The sequence below is a fragment of the Pecten maximus genome, chromosome 3, assembly GCF_902652985.1.
Source record: "Pecten maximus chromosome 3, xPecMax1.1, whole genome shotgun sequence".
In the NCBI taxonomy this organism is placed as follows: Eukaryota; Metazoa; Mollusca; class Bivalvia; order Pectinida; family Pectinidae; genus Pecten; species Pecten maximus.
Window position 1 is genome coordinate 28,023,736 of NC_047017.1, and position 21,526 is coordinate 28,045,261.

Consider the following 21,526-nt stretch of genomic DNA (forward strand, 5'->3'; position numbering starts at 1 on the left):
TAAGAATTGAATATTTAAATACTTTTAATCAGTCATTGTGCTGTTGAATGTTTAGTTACAAGAAATAATTAATGCAAGGTCAAGGTCACTGTTGTGATCATGTGATTATGTTTTGGCTGGAAGGCAGAAGCTGTCAGACGGATGACTAGCTGTTAGTAAACAGAGACTTCTATCATGCAGACAACAATGAACTGAGTGCGGTCATTGATCGCTATGACAAAACAGACAAAGTTTCCTTTAATATTTCCAGATGCACTGTTTCAAAATATTCAGAATGGAATCGCTAAAAGAATCACACACCATGATTCTGTCAAATCAGGAAGAATTGCTAGGGCTGCAGATTCATTGGACGTTGATCTTGATGCATTTCCTACATTGGAACCAGCCTTAACGCCGGTCACAGAACTATGGCTGACCATTCTATATGTGTCATTGTACGGGTTACTGTTTTTCATGGTGTATTTTCAGTTGTGGATGATTTGGTACTACCGACATAAGAGACTTAGTTACCAAACAGTGTTTCTGTTCCTGTGTTTGGTATGGACAGGACTGAGAACAACCCTATTTTCATTCTACTTCAGTGATTGTATCTTAGTCAACAACCTCCCACTGCCCTTTACCTGGCTGCTTTATTGTTTCCCGGTTTGTTTACAGTTCACTACATTGTGTCTGCTAGTGTTATTTTTTGCACAGGTAAGAATGGAATGGTTCATAAAAAAATTAAGTTACAGTCGAGTCAAATGACTCAATGTAGTTGTCAACTACTGAAATAAGTATTGTTGTAAATGACAAAAGCTTCATTGAATACCATGAGATGGTGAACCATTTTCGATACTCAACTGAAAAGCAGATGTTTTTCGGTAATGTGATATTGTACGTAGGGTGTATAACTGTAACAGGTAAGAGAGTAATGTTCCTCCGCTGGGAATTGAAACTGTGACCCTAGGATTACTGGTTCCACCACTGCCGACTGAGCTAGAGGGAAATCCTCAAGTGGGAAATCGGAAGACAGACATATCATACTGTAAACTATTAACAATTTAAAACCTTCCACGTTATAACGCACTGTAGCTACTCCCACCATTACATATGTGTTGGCCCCGAACACATCATCCCAGGTTCTATATGCAGTGAAGCCTCTCATTCTCATATGGCTTGCACTTAGAGTGGTTGTTGGTATCAAATGGCACAGGAAAGAGAGAAGTGTGCCTCCACCAGGGATCAAACCTGTGAGCCTCACTTACCGGTCTGCTCTACCGACAGCACTAAGAGGATATATATAACCCCTAACGCAAAGCTAGAAGGCAATCATATCATTATTTACAAATGAAACCTGCCACACAATACAGGGTACTCCTCTGTGAGTCTAAAAACAGATTTGATATAGAGTATAATATTGGGTACTCCTCCGTGATATGATATATAAAATGAATACAATATGGTTTACAATTAAGGGTACCTCATTGTATGATGATGCACCATTTAGAGTACAAGATTCATTGTCTATCTTGGAAGAGAACCCATGATATCTTGGAGGCATACCCTATATCTTACAGGAGTACCCCATGATATCTGGGAGTAGTATCCATGTGTAATATCTTGGATACCCTAAATGGTGCACCTCCTACCTTACCATATCTAGAAGTACATAAAATGGGACACAATTTCATGGAGAACTCTAAGAGTGCACCATATCAAGGAGTACCTCCATGACTTTACAGTTTGGCTATTCTGTGTGATATTGTAACTGCCTTGGGCACATCTCTATGATAAGACATGGTTAATAATTTTGCCTCACGCCCCTGATATGACATACATTTTGTCAAGTTTGGTAAAAGATTTGTTGTCAATGTATTTGTTTTAGATTTTTTTAATGGTAATATGATAATTGGATACATTTTTCATGTTTTACATGTCTTCTTTCCAGGTTGTGTTTAAAGCTAAAGCGAAGTATGAACCTAGTCAGTATAAGTAAGTAAGAAAATATAACCAAAGAAAAAGATATACACTGTATTATATATATATAGGCTAAAAGATTTAATGTGAAAAAATTAAAGAAATAAAGCTCAACAGTGAATTTAATATATACTTATGATTGTTTTAAATCTATTTATTATATATGCATTTCTTATTTTATGATGTGTTTGAAAATTTCAGACGCCCATTACGCATTGGCATAGCCTTGGCTATCCTTGTTTTCTTCATCACCAACATGACAGCGGCCATTGTGGTGAACTATCAGTCTATACAGTACCACTCTGTACCTATATCTGTGATCATAGTGCGAGTGTCTATCAATGACAGTTTGTTTGTCATGTCTGCCACTGTCCTGTCTGTGTGTATCTACAAAATGAGTCGCATGGCTTCAGCGCACGTAGTTCTGGAGGCTAAGGTTTGTAGATAGCATATAACATTTCTTGGTAAACGTACTTTAGATGGGCTAGTCTCACATATTGTGATAAACTTATATAGTGATGAATTAAGGTCTGAATGGGTGCATACCAAATCATAGAATTCATTAAGATGTACATCATGTGTACATGAAAAACATTGTAAAAAATTTTGACAGCTGATATTTAAAATGAACCAATTTATTTAACAACCAGTTCTTATGCACAAAAATTAGGTCTTACAAGTAATTTTATTTGTAATTTTTGTGACGGTGAAAGGAAGGCTGTTGTGCATATGTTATGGTCGTAAAATATAAGGTCAAGAATTTTCTAACGTGTTTCAGAACATATTACTTTATGCCCTAACCATTAAGGATACATTGCTACTGTATTTATCAGAAAATTACATTTAATATATATGTTATTAAAAAGTATATGAATATATGACAAATTGGAAATGTGGTTAAGAAAATATACAAATGAATGGAAAATGTTGATAAAAGTTTTAGAAATCACCTCTAAACTTGGGTATATACTGATAATACGTGATTGTAGTGTTGTGTGGTGGAATGGTAATGATTAAGAAAATACAATAAAAACATAAATGCCCTCCATGGCATTATATAATATGATCATGAAAAGGTCTACTTGATTACTATCAAAGCAGTTGAATTATTGTGTTAGACTATTTATGTGGGAGTTTTGCCCCCTTCTCTCATTCTGTTTATAAAATGAATGCCCTAACTTCATATCACTTTCACATCAATGATTTTTTAAAGAATAATTCTCCCTTTTTTGAGGGTAGCAAAGGATGTACTTTTAAAGCTTCCTACTGACTTAGCCACCAACTATTGAGGTAAATGTATTGCTTACAGGGGACAACATTGTGTCAGGCAATGACTACATCCATTGTGATATTACGTATATTCAGAAATATTTTGTTTACAGAGGACAACATTGTGTTAGCTGCGATAACTATATTCGTTGTGCTATTACCTATTTAGAGAAATATTTTGTTTACGGGGGACAACATTGTGTCAGGCAATGACTTCATACACTTTGATATTACTTATTTAGAAAAAATGTTTTGTTTACAGGGGACAACATTGTGTCAGGCGATGACTACATCGATTGTGATTATCCTGCTGTTTACGTCGCGTGCTGTGTACAATGTTATTGCCCTGCTGCCCTATACCAAGGAGAAGATGCCGTCATTTGGTTACAACTGGGTCAATGTCTCGGACCAGGTCAGCCTATACTTAATAACAGACTTCAGTATGGCTAAATATGTAGCATACATTTACAAGGAATTTTTGTGTTTGTGTTTGGACATTACCTATATTGAGATTATCAGAATTTAATGGTGACAATGTAGTAAAAAGTTCACATTTCCAGGCTTGTTATAATTAACACTTAGTAATTATAGGTATATCATATTGGTTCACCATGATTGTTTTATGTGCAGTGAAATACCTGGAATTCCCCTTATGTTTGATGCCTACAAAATAATTGGAATTTCCTTTAAAATGATGTAATTACCAGACTGAATTATACAGAAATGATGTTAACAACGAAGACTAGAAAAGTTATACAGAAAGCATGCCAATAAAGAAGACTACACAAAGTTAGGCAAAGATGGTAATAAAACAATACATCAGACCATACAGTGTGAATAACTGATGAGAACAATGACAGGGACTGGATATTATCTAAACAAATTGAATTTGACTGTTACAGTAGTTACGGTATAAACCCCATTATTAGTAATTCTTCTCACTGACTCAACCTGTCTTTTCTTTCAATACACTTCACATCAACTGATTTAACACTTCTGTGATTTTACAGACTTATATTTCATAGCTAATAATAAACACAATTTATCTTTCAGGCGGACATCATTGACCTTGACGGAGGTTATGCTTATGTATCTTTCGGGATAGTGCTTTTTGTATGGGAGTTCCTGCCTACTCTCATCATTGTTGTGTTTTTCCGTGTCAAAAAGCCTCCTACAGATTCAGTAAGTAAATTTTGTTTTAAATGATACAATACAAGTACAGAAAAACTTTCCAATTTGTTTGTTTTGTAAAGTTTGTGCAAGAAAATGTGACAGGTAGCAGGATTCTTTGTAAGATTTCGATTAATTTTATGTTATATTTTTGTATTATTTCATTAAGCTCACCTTTTTTGTGTAAGGTAGTATAAACTAGGGTAATATTGTGGATCAATGTTTATCCAATCATTTAAAACTCTGTGTTATGATAAAATATAAAACAATCTGGTATATATCAGATTTATGGAGCTGGTTCTCAGTCTAAGTGATTTTTGGGCTTGTTATCACAGGTATTTTATTACTGACGGACACAATTTGTTTCAGGCATTATGTGATATAGCAGCACAGCATCAGAACAGTAGATCTTACTTCTTTGATAATCCTAGACGCTATGACAGTGATGATGATCTCACACGGAGCGCTCACTCCAGAGCCAGGTATCAATATATTCCATACTTATGTCTGTCATCTACCACTTGTGTTATATTTCGATCACCTCTTTCATTATTATGTCTTATACATGTGTATGATGCCTCATTTTACATACATCTCAGACATGAACATTTCATCTCTCACCAGTATCAAGGTACATCTCATCTCATATCTTTATGTCTCATCTCACACCTGTGTATCTCATATCACACCTGTATGTCTCACACCACACCTGTGTATCTCATATCATGTCTGTGTATATCATCTTGCACCATTTGATATGGAACATGTATACATACTGGTTTATCTGATCTGATGTTACATTTGCACATGTATATACACCTAAACATCTTATCCAATACCTGTACAACTCATCTCACCTAAACATCTTATCCAATACCTGTACATCTCATCTCACCTAAACATCTCACCTAAACATCTTATCCAATACCTGTACATCTCATCTCACCTAAACATCTCATCCAATACCTGTACAACTCATCTCACCTAAACATCTTATCCAATACCTGTACATCTCATCTCACCTAAACATCTTATCCAATGCCTGTACATCTCATCTCACCTAAACATCTCATCCAATGCCTGTACATCTCATCTCACCTAAACATCTTATCCAATAGCTCATCTCACCTAAACATCTCACCTAAACATCTTATCCAATGCCTGTACATCTCATCTCACCTAAACATCTTATCCAATGCCTGTACATCTCATCTCACCTAAACATCTCATCCAATGCCTGTACATCTCATCTCACCTAAACATCTTATCCAATAGCTCATCTCACCTAAACATCTCACCTAAACATCTCATCCAGTACCTGTACAACTCATCTCACCTAAACATCTCATCCAATACCTGTACAACTCATCTCATCTAAACATCTTATCCAATGTCTGTACATCTCATCTCACCTAAACATCTCATTAAATAGCTGTACAATTCATCTCTCTTAAACATCTCACCTAAACATCTCATCCAATAGCTGTACAACTCATCTCACCTAAACATTTCATCCAATGTCTGTACATCTCATCTCACCTAAACATCTCATCAAATAGCTGTACAATTCATCTCACCTAAACATCTCATCCAATACCTGTATATTTCATCTCATACCTAAACATCTCATCTAATACCAGCACATTTCATCTTGTACCTTTGTATTACAAATTTGAACTTTTCTGAACAAGTAGATTATATAAGTACGTGTTGTTTTTACAGTAATTATGACATCAATTATGGACAAGCTTCCATCAACAATACTGAAGGGCCAAAGACCACACCAAGGGGGACACCAAGGGGAACTCCCTGGGGAACCCCACGGGGAAACACGTCAAACTATGGTGCCACAAACGTTGGCAGTTTTACAGGAAGAGTAGCAGGATATGGATCTCCGGCAACAGCCAATCAAGGTGTCCAGAACCCCGGCTATCAGAACCCAGCTGAGTGATGGGCTTTATTTCTATTTGGACAAGTGTAGTAGATTTCTTCACTGGCTAGGACTGGCTATTTCTGTCTAGCTACATGGACTGGTCATCTCTCTAGATACCTGGACTGGTCTCTAGATATCTTTAGAGTCCTGTCAGTGTCGTACGGCACACGAAAGCTAGTATTGTGGGTCAGTGGAAGGCTGAAGTCCAAATTGAGTGTGCGGTCAGTTGTAAATTTTTCATTGAGAATATGTCCAGTTGAGTAGTGAGATTATTCTTATATATTACATATATTGGGAACTTTGTTTGATTGTTTACTGAAGAGCGTGTCTATAAAAAATATTCCTTTTCCAACTTGGCTATACCTGTATTATTTCGTGTATCTTTTGACTGGTTTCTCTCATAACAAATAGAAGCTATTGTGCCATATTGGCTGTTTATTTTTAAAAATTCTGTCTAAATGACAATTCTTTTAGGGTTATAGTTGTGACAGGTAAACTTGTTCAGAATATTGATAGCCATTTGTGACAGGTATACTTGTTCAGAATACTGGTAGTCAGTTGTGACAGGTAAACTTGTTCAGAATATTGATAGCCATTTGTGACAGGTATACTTGTTCAGAATACTGATAGTCAGTTGTGACAGGTAAACTTGTTCAGAATACTGATAGTCAGTTGTGACAGGTAAACTTGTTCAGAATATTGATAGCCATTTGTGACAGGTATTCTTGTTCAGAATATTGATAGCCATTTGTGACAGGTATACTTGTTCAGAATACTGATAGCCAGTTGTGATGGGTATACTTGTTCAGAATACTGATAGCCAGTTGTGGCAGGTATACTTGTTCAGAATACTGATAGCCAGTTGTGGCAGGTAAACTTGTTCAGAATACTGATAGTCAGTTGTGACAGGTATACTTGTTCAGAATACTGATAGTCAGTTGTGACAGGTAAACTTGCTCAGAATACTGATAGCCAGTTGTGACAGGTACACTTGTTCAGAATACTGATAGCCAGTTACGACATGTATACTTGTTAGGAATACTTGTAGCCAGATTAACTTTGATTTAAATAAGAGGTTCAGTTTTCCTGTAGAAGTAAAATGTATGAGACTAGAGTTTTATAATGAAAGGGGTTGTTGTACCAGGTATTCCCACATCAAAAACTCAATATGAGATGATATAGATTACCTGGTTTGAGAGTTTTTCATATTCAAGTACTGCTGCCTAGTACAGACACATTTACTATATTTTGGGAGCTCACAGATTTCCTGTTGGCCTGTCACATTTCAATAAGATTTGTTTACCACAAAATTGTTTTATCAATATTTTAGCATCGAGAACATTCCATTTGGACTATTGTATTTCTATTTGTTTTTTAATTCTTCTTTTACTTTGCATTTCATACACTGTGTAAAGGAATACTTTGTATAGATGTACAGAGATTTCCACAGTCTATGTAAACCTGTTAACACATAATATAACATCTTTTGTACCCTGCTACTTTATGATTATATGAATTATTGTCGTTACTTTTGACACCTGATTAAGTCACATTGTATGTATTTTCATTGTCTTAGTAAGTAGTTTTCACTGCTATTTCTCAAAGTTGGGTTGTTATCAAAATGATAAGAATGTTTGAGCTGTCATTTGAGTTTAACAGCTTCTGTAAAGAAGTATAAGTTCTGTTACTTCAATCAGCAAGGTAAACTTACCAAATCAAATAAATATCAGGTATTGCTATTAATGTAATAATCTGTGATTTGTTTCTGGATTATACTATACACTTTATAACATCACAAATCTGTGATATTTAGGCTTTTTTTTAGAAACAATTTTCCTAAACTTATATTTTAAGGATCATAATGTTGGCAGTGTAATGTTAAATGCTGTATATTTGTAAAATGATTGAATATTTAAACATTTTTGTAAGGTACTGTATAACACTGACACATTCATTTGTCTTGTAATGATAAAACAACTTGCTGATTCAAACTCTGTGGTGTTAAATTTAAACAGTTATTTTGACGGTATAAAATTGAAATACATTTGTACAATAACAGTACCGTTGCATTGTCAATGTAGTAAATTAGAGAAATATACTGGGAACGGTAAATCTGTGTCATGTATGTCAAATAAATAACCAAAAGTAGCATAATATGATATAACCATGCACTGCCTACAATCGGATAGTGTTTTGATTTTAATTTATTCCTACATGTCCCTAGGGTACAGATATAAATCTGTTTTCTATTTTAAACCAATCAAAATCTGCAATTTGTTTAACACATCTTTTGGTGGACATATTTCTAGCCAGTATCAAATACTTTCCTCAGCTTCGCCTAAATAATAGGATAATTGGGCTTGTCTATTTACATACAAGTGCTGAAAATTCCTCCAGTTTTTAACCAATCACCACTTTTGATATCTTGCAGCCCCTGATGTCTCGATAGTTGTAAGTACATAAGGTTGGCTCATTGTGTAAGGCACTATTTAACCACTTTGAATTTACACACACACATTATCAAAATTTGATTATCATTTACTATTGAATTTACTGATTATGACATATATTTATGAACATTTTTCTCAATTTTTTATACTAAAATTAAATTGTGATATACTTAAATTCATCGTTTACAAAGGTTGAGAATTACATGTAGAAACATTCCTCTCCTGAATAGTTACTCCTGCTATGTTGTCTGATTATTGAAGGAATTGTACAGTATGTACTTGATGTATTTATCAGTGTTAAGTCGGTGGTTCTTCATGCAATCTGAACTGTATCAGTGACAAGTCAAAGATCCTTCATGTAAGATCCACCGATCTTTGTATGGTACAACAGTTCATGGCTCTATTTTCCTTTGTCTTCCTTCCTTACAGTTACCAGATATAGATAAGGATTTATGGGGTTTTTAATGACTCTGCTTAAAATGATCTGTGGTGATATCAATGTCATTACGTCAAAATGTTGTTATATTGTCATTACTTCGCGTCAGTATGTCGTTATATTGTCAGTATGTCAATATGTTATGTTGTCAGTATGTCAATATGTTATATTGTCAGTATGTCAATATGTTATATTGTCAGTATGCCAATATGTCGTTACTCAAGTATATTGTCAATACGTCAATGTTATATGTTAGTATGTCAATGCGTTATGTTGTTAGTACGCCAATGTGTTGTTATATTATCAGTATGTCAATATATTGTTATATTGTCAGTACGTCAATATGATCTGATATTGTCAGTATGTCAGTATGACCTGATATTGTCAGTATGTCAGTATGACCTGATATTGTTAGTATGTTTCGGCTAGATAGATATTCTGGTTTACAATGATCTGTCATGATATTGTCAGTATGTCAGTATGACCTGATATTGTCAGTATGTTTCGGCTAGATAGATATTCTGGTTTAGAATGATCTGTCATGATATTGTCAGTATGTCAATACGTCATTATATTGACAGTATGTCAATATGTCATTATATTGTCCATATTGTTAATTTAGTGTGCTCTACTTTTTGGAAGTTTCGCAGTTAGAGAAAAGAACACATTGTACATACATAATCCACAGTGTATGGGTAACACTGCAGGATAACAAATCAATGCCTGTAAATCCAAAACCTATATAAACAAAATGTTCAGTTAATATTATGCTATACATTGCTATGTAAATTGAAATTTTCCAATCTGACCATTTCTGAATTCTGACCGAAAAGTTGTTCCTAGTAGAAAGTATCTCTAAGAACTGAAAAGATCGGCCTTAAGGGATTGAGTAAAGTCCTCCTAATTGTGTGTCTATTGTGTAATTGTTTTGTCTGTTGGTGTACGGCAAAATGGAAACCCTTTGACATCTCTTGTAAAGTAATGCAGACTAAATCCTGTTGTATTTTCCAATGTGTCAAATTGTTGTGTAGGGTTTATTAAGAAGGCTGTGAAGGTTGAAAAATAGCTACATATTTAGTGCAATAGGTAATGATTAGTTATTGTTGTAATTACAGTAGAATTATACCAAGTGTTGATCCCTATACTCATCATTTTAAACAATATACAGTTCAACTGACATTCATACCTGTATCTTTTACACTTAAAGTGAATCACTTTCAAAGCAACAACACAATATAAAAAAAAACTATACTTCTATTCCATGTATATACATATTCACATGTCATAACCATTTGTAACAGTTCTGGAAAAAAAAAATTGGCAGACCCGTATAATTAGGTGTCGGTCTGGTTTCTGTATTGTCTTGAAAGTGTCTGACCTCTCCAGGTGTTGACCTGGTCTCATCTGATATCAATATCTTCTAAGGAAAGTGTACAGCCTCATCAGATATCGGCCTAGACTCTATATTGTCTAGGGAAAGTGTACAGCCTCATCAGATATCAGACTGGACTCTATATTGTCGAGGGAAAGTGTGTGGCCTCCTCAGATATCGGCCTGGACTCTATATTGTCTAGGGAAAGTGTACAACCTCCCCTGGTGTCGGCCTGGACTCTATATTGTCTAGGGAAAGTGTACAACCTCCCCAGATATCGGCCTGGACTCTATATTGTCGAGGGAAAGTGTACAGCCTCCTCAGATATCAGACTGGACTCTATATTGTCTAGGGAAAGTGTACAGCCTCCCCTGGTGTCGGCCTGGACTCTATATTGTCTAGGAAAGTCAGCAGCCTCCTCCGATATCGGCCTGGCCTATCGTCTAGGGAAAGTGTACAGCCTCCCCTGGTGTCAGTCTGGTCTCTGTAGTATCTTGGGAGAGTGTCCAGCCTCCCCACGTGTCAGTCTGGTCTCTGTAGTGTCTTGGGAGAGCATCCAGCCTCCCCTGGTGTCAGTCTGGTCTCTGTAGTATCTTGGGAGAGTGTCCAGCCTCCCCTGGTGTCAGTCTGGTCTCTGTAGTGTTTTGGGAATGTGTCTGGCCTCCCCAGGTGTCAATCTAGTCTGGTGTCTGTAGTGTCTTTGGAGAGTGTCCAGCCTCCCCACGTGTCAGGCTGCTGTCTGTGTTGTCTAGGGAAAGTGTCTGGCCTCCCCAGGTGTCAATCTAGTCTCTGAAGTTTCTTGGAAAATGTACAGCCTCCCCAGGTATTGGCCTGATATCTAACCAGTGTCCATTCTTTCTATGGGATAACATCTAAAATATCCAACTCGACCTGAAAATGAGTTTGTTTTATCACTCACTGCAAAGGAATGTCATTGGTTGGTATGTCCTTGTTTTCCTGTTCTGATTGAATCCGTTTTTATTTGTGTTTCATAACCTTTGATGCCAGTATTTATACTTCACCTACATTTCCTTCCCTTATTTAGATTAGTGGATATACACATATTTGAAATATAAAAGCATCTTCAATTAAGCTTGACATTGGTGTGTGAGCTGAATTTTGAAATGAAACAAATTCAATGTCCCAAATTATCAGAATTTTAAGCAGGTGTTTAGGTTACATGAGGCTTTGCTACTTAAAATTTGTTTGATTGAGAGAGTTGATTACTGGTACCCCTAAACAAGTATATTAAATATATTCAATGTATTGTTTTGCTTTGCTTGAAGACTTGCAGAGTTATGGCCCTTCACACGTTGATTACGAACTTGACCTTGTCACCATGACTTTAGTAAATATGGATGGATTTCAATGGGATTTGGTGTGCTAAGAGCTTGATATCAGTAAGTTCCAGAACAATTTGCACATTGAGACCTAGTTTTAGACAAAGAGATATGGCCCTAGTTTACTGTTTGGATTTAGGCTCACGATATTTGGCCAGTAGCATGATGGGATAAAGGGCCACCAATTTTATTCAACAGTATGACCTTGGCCTACTTTTAAGGTCACAGTGTTCAAATATGTTAATTATTCAACCGCTTAAAGTTAACAGCAAAAAAAAATCATCTATCAATATACTTATCAGGACTCAGGTGATCGATAAGGTCCATGGGCCTCTAATCTTATCTTAATTTGTTTAAAATGGTTATGAGTTGTGCTGTTTTGAGACCATTACAGTACAGACCTTGCTGCTTTGAGATTATTACGGTACAGCCCCTAAGCTTGCTGTTTTAAAAAATATATTGTCATGCTGTTTTGACAGTATTACAGTAAAGACCATTATGTGTTGAGAGCATACTGTATGAAGTGCGCTGTTTTGAGAGTATTACTGTATGGACCATGCTGTTTTGCGAGAATTACAGTAAAGACCTTGCTTGTTTGAGAGTATTGCAGTATGGACCATTCTGTTTTGCGAGTATAACAGTACATAGCATTCTGTTTTGAGAGTAATGAAGTGTGGACCTTGCTGTTTTGAGAGTATTACAGTACAGAATATTCTGTTTTGAGAGTATAAGAGTATGGACAATGCTATTTTGGGAGCATTACAGTATGGACCATGCTGTTTTTGAGAGTATAACAGTACATAGCATTCTGTTTTGAGAGTAATGAAGTGTGGACCTTGCTGTTTTACGAGTCTTGGAGTACAGACCTTGCTTGTTTGAGAGTATTGCAGTATGGACCATGCTGTTTTTGAGAGTATAACAGTACATAGCATTCTGTTTTGAGAGTAATGAAGTGTGGACCTTGCTGTTTTGAGAGTGTTACAGTACAGAGTAACCTGTTTTGAGAGTATTTCAGTGTGAGACAAGCTATTCCAAAGATAGTAACAATGGTGTTTTGAAAATATCAAACTATTTGAGACATTTACTATATGAAATATGATGTTTTGATGGCTGTAAAATGCATTGCTTTTTTATAATCATTGTGTATATAACCATTCCTTAAGCCATAGTTGTGATACTTATAGAAGGTCAACATTGATGGGGTTTATAAGCAACATCTCTCGTTCCTGCTAATTTTTATTAAGTTGAATTTAAAATGATTTACCGGTTATGATTGTTTATAGTCTTGTTTTCCAGGTGAATCTGTCCGTACCTTTATTTTTGGACAGTTTTTGGAACGACTGGTCTAGGCTATTTTGTTACAGTTTACATACAACATTGTTATTAATATATAATATTATCAGCGTATAAACTATTTGTAATTTCAACCATTATTGCAGTTTTTTCATGTCGGCAAATATATACCTATCACATACATATATAGAAACGTTGTGTAACATATGCAAAATCTACCCAAAATGTGAGGAGTTGTAGGTAACCAGTGTTACAATAGAGTGTAGTACTACTCAACATGTTTCTGTATATAAAATGTGGTGTCTGTGACAAGCAAGCTCAGAAATATATGAAGCACATTTTGGTAAGTTGTTTTAAGATCACTAAGTGTTTAACGAGTGTTGTTGTTAAATTTTTAAAGGATTTTTCCAAATGTAAAAATTTACACACCTATAATGTGATTTATGGTTTGGTTGTGCTACTGTAGTGCTTCATTTGACATAGGCAATCAAACACTGAAGGCACACAACACAAATTAGACGAGCCAGCAAAAATTACTAGGATAACTGTGGTACAATATTAGGATGTTATAGTGTTACTCCTGTACAAGATGAACTCTGTGACCAAGAAATGATTGTGCAATGTTTGCCCAACCTCTGAAATTACCAGAAAAAATGTTTCTTTTATGTTCAAAAGAAATCCAATTTGCTAACACTCGCATTGAATTATTCTGGAGGCAGTTTACCATTCAATGGTAAGGTCTATTTATATTTATCAGCACTGAGGTACAAGGTATATGTATTATGGACAGAACAGAACTTTATTTAACAGATGGATACATTTGATACATAACAACATCAGAATAGATAATTGATGTTGTATAATAATGATAAGTTGAAGCTTTGTATATGGCTATATCACAGCAACATAGTCGTCTCGGAGTAGCTCACAAATTATTATCCTTGGTCAAGGAATATTATGTAACTATAGGAGTTCAATAATAACATTTTCCATCATGAAAAAAGTCGTCAGAATTAAAAAAAAAAATCAAACTTTAACCTTACTTTTGCAGTACAATCAGTTCATCTATCAAATCAAATTCTTTTAAAAAATGTTGTAACACTAGTCAGTGAGCAGTGGATTGTGTAATACGTGATTCTAAGGTTCAACAGTATTCAATGTGATCATATTAGAATTTAAAATATACAAAATTAGTGCATGCATTCCTCAACAGAAGACAAAGGTTATATCTGTAGAAAATGTTCTATAGTTTTATGTATCGCTGCTTTTTTTTTATCATAAAGTAATTTTAAGTTAACACTTTAACATTCATTGCGGAAGCTTTGAATAGCTAAGTAGATGTTTTTATCTGTGTACTGTGAAACTCTATGCTATGTGATATAGTGTTCGTGTATGTTGTAAGATTTTTTTGTCAATATTAAAACAATAAAGATAAGAAAGTACATGAGTTTTACGTGTGTTGTTTTATATCTGACTAGAGTTACAGATTTTCCAAGCCTTACTCACAGGTCCTAGCCTGTCTGTCAATGCAACAAGATTATATATTGATGTATTGACAGACGAGGCTAGGACCTGTGCATTACTCATATAGTTCCACTCTTTGGCATCTACTGCAGTGACAGATTTTCATGAATAAGTTTTAAAAAGATACACCAACAAAAATAACAAAACGTTAAAAGAATCATGACCACGACAAGAATATGGTGAAGAGGTAATGTATTGGCGTGAATATCTTCTGTTGTAAATCAGTCAGGCGAGATTCTTTGTCGAAGTTCAGTTGTTAATTTGTCCATTCACAGAGGTCTTGTCTACGTCCCCCTACTTTGTCACGGATCCTCATTTTGTTGTAATTTTAGAAACATCTGTATCACAGTTGGAACTGAAGCAGGAGGAAGAAGTACGTGATAATGATACCCCCGAGCTGAAATAGATTAAAGAGAATGTACAGATTTACTGTAGTATACAGAAGACCTAGGATGACAGCATTAAATGTGACACTTTAATAAATCGAAACAAGACGACGAAATTTGAGACATTACAACAAGAATTAAAGATTATAAGATATCAAATTGCTTCTTGCGTAAGCGTTTTCACAATGATTTTGTTTTATAAAACATTTTTTGTTTTGCTTTTGGTTTTTGCTTTGAATGGTTTTTCTTTCTTTTTCTTTTTACTTTTTTTTTCTTTTTTTTTTTGTGGGGTTGGGGGGGGAGCACAGACTTGATGTAAGTGAACAAACCGTAAGAATGAATTCTTTAGTAACGGTGACGAAACCCATCGCCGTGAACCCTATGGCAGGTCCGTTAAGTTTGGACAGAAACATCTGCATCTGAAAAAAACCCCAATAAAAACGAATGTTTAAATTTATATATCTATATCATGAGTAATGAAAATTATTTATGCAGCTTTCTTTTACCCTGATTATCACATGGAAAATTCAATATTTGTGTGTTGAAACTCGGTAAGTACGAGGACTGGTTGATATGTTGTGAGCCTCATATTGAAGGATTTGAATTTGCAGGACATATTGTATTATTTTTCAATATAATCACCTTCAGTATCTATACACTTTCGTCAGCGGTGTTCAAGGGCCTCAATGCCAGTTTTATAGAACTCCTTTTCTTGGCTGGTCAGAAAGTCATCCCCTGCATGTATGACGTCATCATCGGATTGAAATTGGGTGCATAAAATAGCTGTTTTCAGTTTTGGAAATACAATGTACATGTAGATGAAAGTCTGATGGAGCGAGATCAGGTGAATAAGGCGGATGCTCAATCAATTTAAATCCACAATCGTGAATTGCAGTCATGGCAATGACAGACTTATGAACATGAGCATTGTCCTGATAGAATAACACACCTTTAGTGAGCTTTCCGCAGCGCTCAATTTTAATATTTACCCGCAACTGCCTCAGAAATGAAGCATATTATGTGCCATTAAATGTTTGTCCCTTTGGAGATAATCTATTAGCAGAATACCATCTGCATCCCAGAAAACCGAGGCCTTAACTTTCCAGCTGATGGAACAGTCTTTGCCTTCTTTGGCGGGGGAGAGCCAGGGTGCTTCCATTGTTTCTATTGTTGTTTGGCCTCTGGGGTATAAGGATAGAACCATGTTTCACCCATAGTGACAAATCTCTGAAGAAAGTTGGCAGGATCTTTCTAAAAAAAGTTAAGATTAGCACGCGATAATGTGTGCCCAATGTGCTTCTGATCAACTGTCAGAAGTCTTGGTACCCATCGGGCTGAAAGCTTGTCGTTGCAAGATCCTCGGTCATCAGAATGGAATGTACTCTCTCTTGTGAAATGCCAACTCTACTGGCTATATATCTTTCTATGACTCGTCTGTCAGTCATAACAATATCATGAACTTTATTGACCATTTCTGGGGTTGCAACACTGACACAGGCCTTCCAGGACGGGGTCATTCTGAAGGCTCTGTCGGCCGCGCTTAAATTCCGCCACCTTTTCACTGTAACATATGAAGGGGCATCTTTCCCTGGTGTTGCTACCATATCATTATGGATATCCTTGTGTTAAACCTTTTTAATGCAAATATTGGATCACTGTTCTTTCACCGATTTTGTCCATTTTGCAAAAGCCGATGGTCTTCTTTACTTTAGAGTGCTACCTCGTCGATATAAACTAACCAAATGAGACCAGTCCTTGGGTGCACGGCCCTATATGGTCAGAGAGTAGTAGGACTTGAAAAGAACGTCCTTGAGTACCTCCTTCAATACGAGGCTGACAACATATCAATTATTCCTCGTAATCATTATCGGTACGATATCAACGGAATGACCGAAACAATCGTCAACATCTCCTTAATTACTAGTCAATGTCTCCTTAATTACTAGTCAATGTCTCCTTAATTACTAGTCAATGATTCCTTAATTACTAGTCAATGTCTCCTTAACTACTAGTCAATGTCTCCTTAATTACTAGTCAACATCTCCTTAATAACTAGTCAATGTCTCCTTAATTACTAGTCAATGTCTTCTTAACTACTAGTCAATGTCTCCTTAATTACTAGTCAATGTCTCCTTAATTACTAGTCAATGTATTCTTAACTACTAGTCAAAGTCTCCTTAATTACTAGTCAATGTATTCTTAACAACTAGTCAATGTCTCCTTAATTACTAGTCAATGGTTCCTTAATTACTAGTCAATGTCTCCTTAACTACTAGTCAATGTTTCCTTAACTACTAGTCAATGTCTCCTTAACTACTAGTCAACGTCTCCTTAATTACTAGTCAACATATCCTTAATTACTAGTCAACATCTCCTTAACTACTAGTCAACATCTCCTTAATTACTAGTTAATGTATCCTTAACTACTAGTCAACATCTCCTTAATTACTAGTTAATGTATTCTTAACTACTAGTCAATGTCTCCTTAATTACTAGTTAATGTATCCTTAATTACTAGTCAACATATCCTTAACTACTAGTCAATGTCTCCTTAACTACTAGTCAACGTCTCCTTAATTACTAGTCAACATATCCTTAATTACTAGTCAACATCTCCTTAACTACTAGTCAACATCTCCTTAATTACTAGTCAATGTATCCTTAACTACTAGTCAACATCTCCTTAATTACTAGTCAATGTCTCCTTAATTACTAATCAACATGTCCTTAACTACTAGTCAATGTCTCCTTAATTACTAGTCAACATATCCTTAATTACTAGTCAATGATTCCTTAATTACTAGTCAATGTCTCCTTAATTACTAGTCAACATATCCTTAATTACTAGTCAATGATTCCTTAATTACTAGTCAATGTCTCCTTAACTACTAGTCAATGTCTCCTTAACCACTAGTCAACATCTCCTTAATTATTAGTCAATGTCTCCTTAACTACTAGTCAACATCTCCTTAATTACTAATTGTCTGTATTCTATGTTGTTTATTATGTCTGTATTGTTTGTTGTTTATTATGTCTGTATTCTTTGTTGTTTATTATGTCTGTATTTGTTGTTTATTATGTCTGTATTTGTTGTTTATTATGTCTGTATTGTTTGTTGTTTACTATGTCTGTATTGTTTGTTGTTTATTATGTCTGTATTGTTTGTTGTTTATTATGTCTGTATTGTTTGTTTATTATGTCTGTATTCTTTGTTGTTTATTATGTTTGTATTCTTTGTTATTTATTATGTCTGTATTTTTTGTTGTTTGTTATGAACAAGATGTAAACGATGTAATTAATCTATCAAATATGTAACTTACCTCAAGGGATTCAAAAGTAGAAGCCTTACTCATATCTACGTCATAAATATTTTCCAGGAGAGAGTGTGCCTTCAAAGAAGCAAACATTTGCTATGACGTTTATAATTCTAGTATACATCTATGACATTAAAACATCTATTATATTGTGAAAGTACACATTTATGACATTAAAATATCTTTTTCATTATGAAAGTAAACATCTCTGACATTAAAACATCTACATGTATTTTATTGTGAAAGTAAACATCTATGGTATCAAAACATCTATTTTATTATAATTTATTTTTCTTTGTTTTCATGGTAAATACTCAAATGTGATTGGTCGAAAAATTCTTTTCAGTCTTCTATAATTATTTTTGTTTGTTTTCATGGTAAATACTCAAGTGTGATTGGTCGAAAAAATCTTTTCATTCTTCTATGAAAGAAATTCCGAGAATGGCGCGAAAAATGTGACGCCACAATACGACTATTGACGTTGCGTATTGATTTGAGAAAAAGAATCCCATTTAAAACCAGTAAAATTGTACATAGAACATGTTTAAAATTAGAAAATAATTTTCAAAATTAATTATAAGCTTTGATGTCAATTATTTTTTAGTTTCATCGGGGTATGAAACAAATTTTGTTTGCAAACTTCTGTAAGAATCCGCGTAAATTATTTCATACCCCGATGAAACTAAAAAACAATGACATCAATGCTTAAATGAAAGAAATTCCGAGAATGGCGCGAAACATGTGACGTCACAATACGACTATTGACGTTGCGTATTGATTTGAGAAAAATAATCCCATTTAAAACCAGTAAAATTGTACATAACACATGTTTTAAATTAGAAATCATTCAAAAATTATTATAAGACGTTGATGTCGACGTCACAATACGACTATTGACGTTGCGTATTGATTTGAGAAAAATAATCCCATTTAAAACCAGTAAAATTGTACATAACACATGTTTTAAATTAGAAAATCATTTTCAAAAATTAATTATAAGCGTTGATGTCAATTATTTTTTAGTTTCATCGGGGTATGAAACAAATTTTGTTTGCAAACTTCTGTAAGAATCCTCTACGCGGATTCATACAGTTTGCAAACAAAATTTGTTTCATACCCCGATGAAACTAAAAAAAAAATTACATCAATGCTTAAATGGAAGTATATATCTATGAGATTAAAACATTTTTTTTATTATGAAAGGTATGTTCCGGCTATTAACGTCGTGGTGATTATATAGAGATGTTTTATGTCTAATTGTTTTATCGTGGTCCAACCTACGGTCAATATGACATTACCTACCTGTTCATTGACCTGGGCTGCTGTGACGGATACCGTCAATGTTATCATTGTGTTCATCATCAGCCAGGAGGAGAAGGATACATAGGTAAATATTGATAACGTTCCTGAAGTCACCATCTGATATACGATGAAACAAACCAGGAAGATATTGGAGACATAAGTCGCTGCCATAAAGTATTGTGTGTCTTGCTCTAAGATCGACACGGCTTTACACAACTGAAGGTGCTTCCGTCGGATATCCTTTACCTTCTGTGAAATCATCTCGCCATTCTCTTCTATCATTCGGATTATATCCTTATCTAATGATGAAAATTGGTGGCTTAGGAACGTGAATAGAGTAACTTGGAACAATATCGGAAATAGCCAAGCCCCAACTTCCCAAATTTGAAGACAGAGGAAGAAATAGGTTACCGCTTTGTTGCGATGGGGGAACGGATTGGCGATCCCTGTATCAAAGTCATCGTTATACTCCGTCACCGACTGTACTATTAGTGAACTGAAACTCACGAACGTTAAAATCCATGCAACAACTGTACGAAATCTCACAATTTTTCTCCATTCGTCATATTTTTCATCAACTGTATTACTGGACGTGGTCGTATCAGCAACTATTTTATTCAAATTCCGGAAGAAAATCTGTAGATGGTCACGTGACCAACAAGCTCTGAGCATTAAAACGCGGTTAGTAAAGCACTGTAACAACCAACTTAAATTGATTATCCTCCAAACCGTTATATCCGGTACGTAGTCTAGTCCTACCCAGAAAGACGGGATGTACCGCAGGATATTCAGAAAATGAAATCACCGTGGAACAAACACACAACCATTTCCAAAAAGATGACTGACATTTCTGACAGTTTGTGTTTCTTCTTTCTCGATTTTCATTAACTGAGTCTAAAAAGAATAACCCAAATATCTGCATAGAAACATGAATTGGTTTGAGGATACGATGCAACGGAGAATCCTGCAAAGTAGAATTCATGTTCCCGATAGATGTAACTTTATTTGTCATGTCTACAATGGAAAAGTCTGTCTCTCATACGGATAATTCAGCCACCCTATTCTCGTTTCCTTTATAGGTGATGATGCCACCCTATTCTCGTTTCCTTTATAGGTGATGGTGCCACCCTATTCTCGTTTCCTTTATAGGTGATGATGTCACCCTATTCTCGTTTCCTTTATAGGTGATGATGCCACCCTATTCTCGTTTCCTTTATAGGTGATGATGTCACCCTATTCTCGTTTCCTTTATAGGTGATGGTGCCACCCTAATCCCAGTTCCTTTATAGGTGATGATGCCACCTGATTCCAAGTTCCTGAATAGGTGATGGTGCCACCCGTATTCTAGTTCCTTTATAGCTGATGGTGACACCCTATTCTCGTTCCTTTATAGGTGATGGTGCCACCCTATTCTCGTTTCCTTTATAGGTGATGGTGCCACCCTATTCCAAGTTCTTTAATAGGTGATGATGCCACCCTATTCCAATGTCCTTTATAGGTTATGATGCCACCCTATTCCAAGTTCCTTGGTTGCTGATGGTGCCACCAAGAACACTATTGCAGTATTTCAATACTAGACATCTGAAAACAAAAGGACAAACACGTATTCCATATAATAGACAGCTGGAAATAATAGGCCTAACACTACTGTAGTATTACACATAATGGACAGCTGGAAACAATAGGCCTAACACTACTGTAGTATTACACATAATGGACAGCTGAAAACAATAGGCATAACACTAATTCATTGTTACATAAACTTGACAGCTGGAAACAAC

At 35.3% G+C, this 21,526-nt stretch overlaps 2 protein-coding genes across 3 annotated transcripts; one reads left to right on the forward strand and one right to left on the reverse strand.

Annotated features, from left to right (window-relative positions):
- The first annotated feature begins 126 nt into the window (after positions 1 to 126).
- On the forward strand, positions 127 to 14,667 carry LOC117323791 (integral membrane protein GPR137B-like). 2 transcript variants are annotated; one of them, XR_004531835.1, is made up of 8 exons: positions 127 to 693; positions 1,928 to 1,971; positions 2,158 to 2,392; positions 3,488 to 3,637; positions 4,279 to 4,407; positions 4,765 to 4,877; positions 6,118 to 6,819; positions 6,858 to 14,667. XR_004531835.1 is itself a non-coding variant. In XM_033879242.1 (7 exons), the coding sequence occupies exons 1-7, from the start codon at positions 214 to 216 to the stop codon at positions 6,344 to 6,346; spliced, it is 1,380 nt and encodes a 459-aa protein (XP_033735133.1). In that variant the 5' UTR covers positions 127 to 213; the 3' UTR covers positions 6,347 to 14,667. The 2 variants fall into 2 exon arrangements, 1 of the variants encoding a protein (XP_033735133.1); XM_033879242.1 differs by having other exon boundaries at positions 6,118 to 14,667.
- LOC117323792 (gustatory receptor for sugar taste 61a-like) lies at positions 12,732 to 21,506 on the reverse strand. The gene is made up of 4 exons (XM_033879243.1): positions 19,746 to 21,506; positions 18,450 to 18,518; positions 15,459 to 15,548; positions 12,732 to 15,140 (listed from the first exon to the last, which is right to left on the reverse strand). The coding sequence occupies exons 1-4, from the start codon at positions 20,415 to 20,417 to the stop codon at positions 15,087 to 15,089; spliced, it is 885 nt and encodes a 294-aa protein (XP_033735134.1). The 5' UTR covers positions 20,418 to 21,506; the 3' UTR covers positions 12,732 to 15,086.
- Positions 21,507 to 21,526: the final 20 nt, after the last annotated feature.

Coding starts and splice junctions, on each gene's coding strand:
- LOC117323791 (XM_033879242.1), top strand. CDS start 214: ATGACAAAACAGACAAAGTTTCCTTTAATATTTCCAGATGCACTGTTT. Junction 4,408..4,764: donor AAAAGCCTCCTACAGATTCA/GTAAGTAAATTT, acceptor AATTTGTTTCAG/GCATTATGTGATATAGCAGC. Junction 4,878..6,117: donor AGCGCTCACTCCAGAGCCAG/GTATCAATATAT, acceptor TTGTTTTTACAG/TAATTATGACATCAATTATG.
- LOC117323792 (XM_033879243.1), bottom strand. CDS start 20,417: ATGCTCAGAGCTTGTTGGTCACGTGACCATCTACAGATTTTCTTCCGG. Junction 15,549..18,449: donor CTACTTTTGAATCCCTTGAG/GTAAGTTACATA, acceptor GGTTTTTTTCAG/ATGCAGATGTTTCTGTCCAA. Junction 15,141..15,458: donor CTAAAGAATTCATTCTTACG/GTTTGTTCACTT, acceptor AATCTATTTCAG/CTCGGGGGTATCATTATCAC.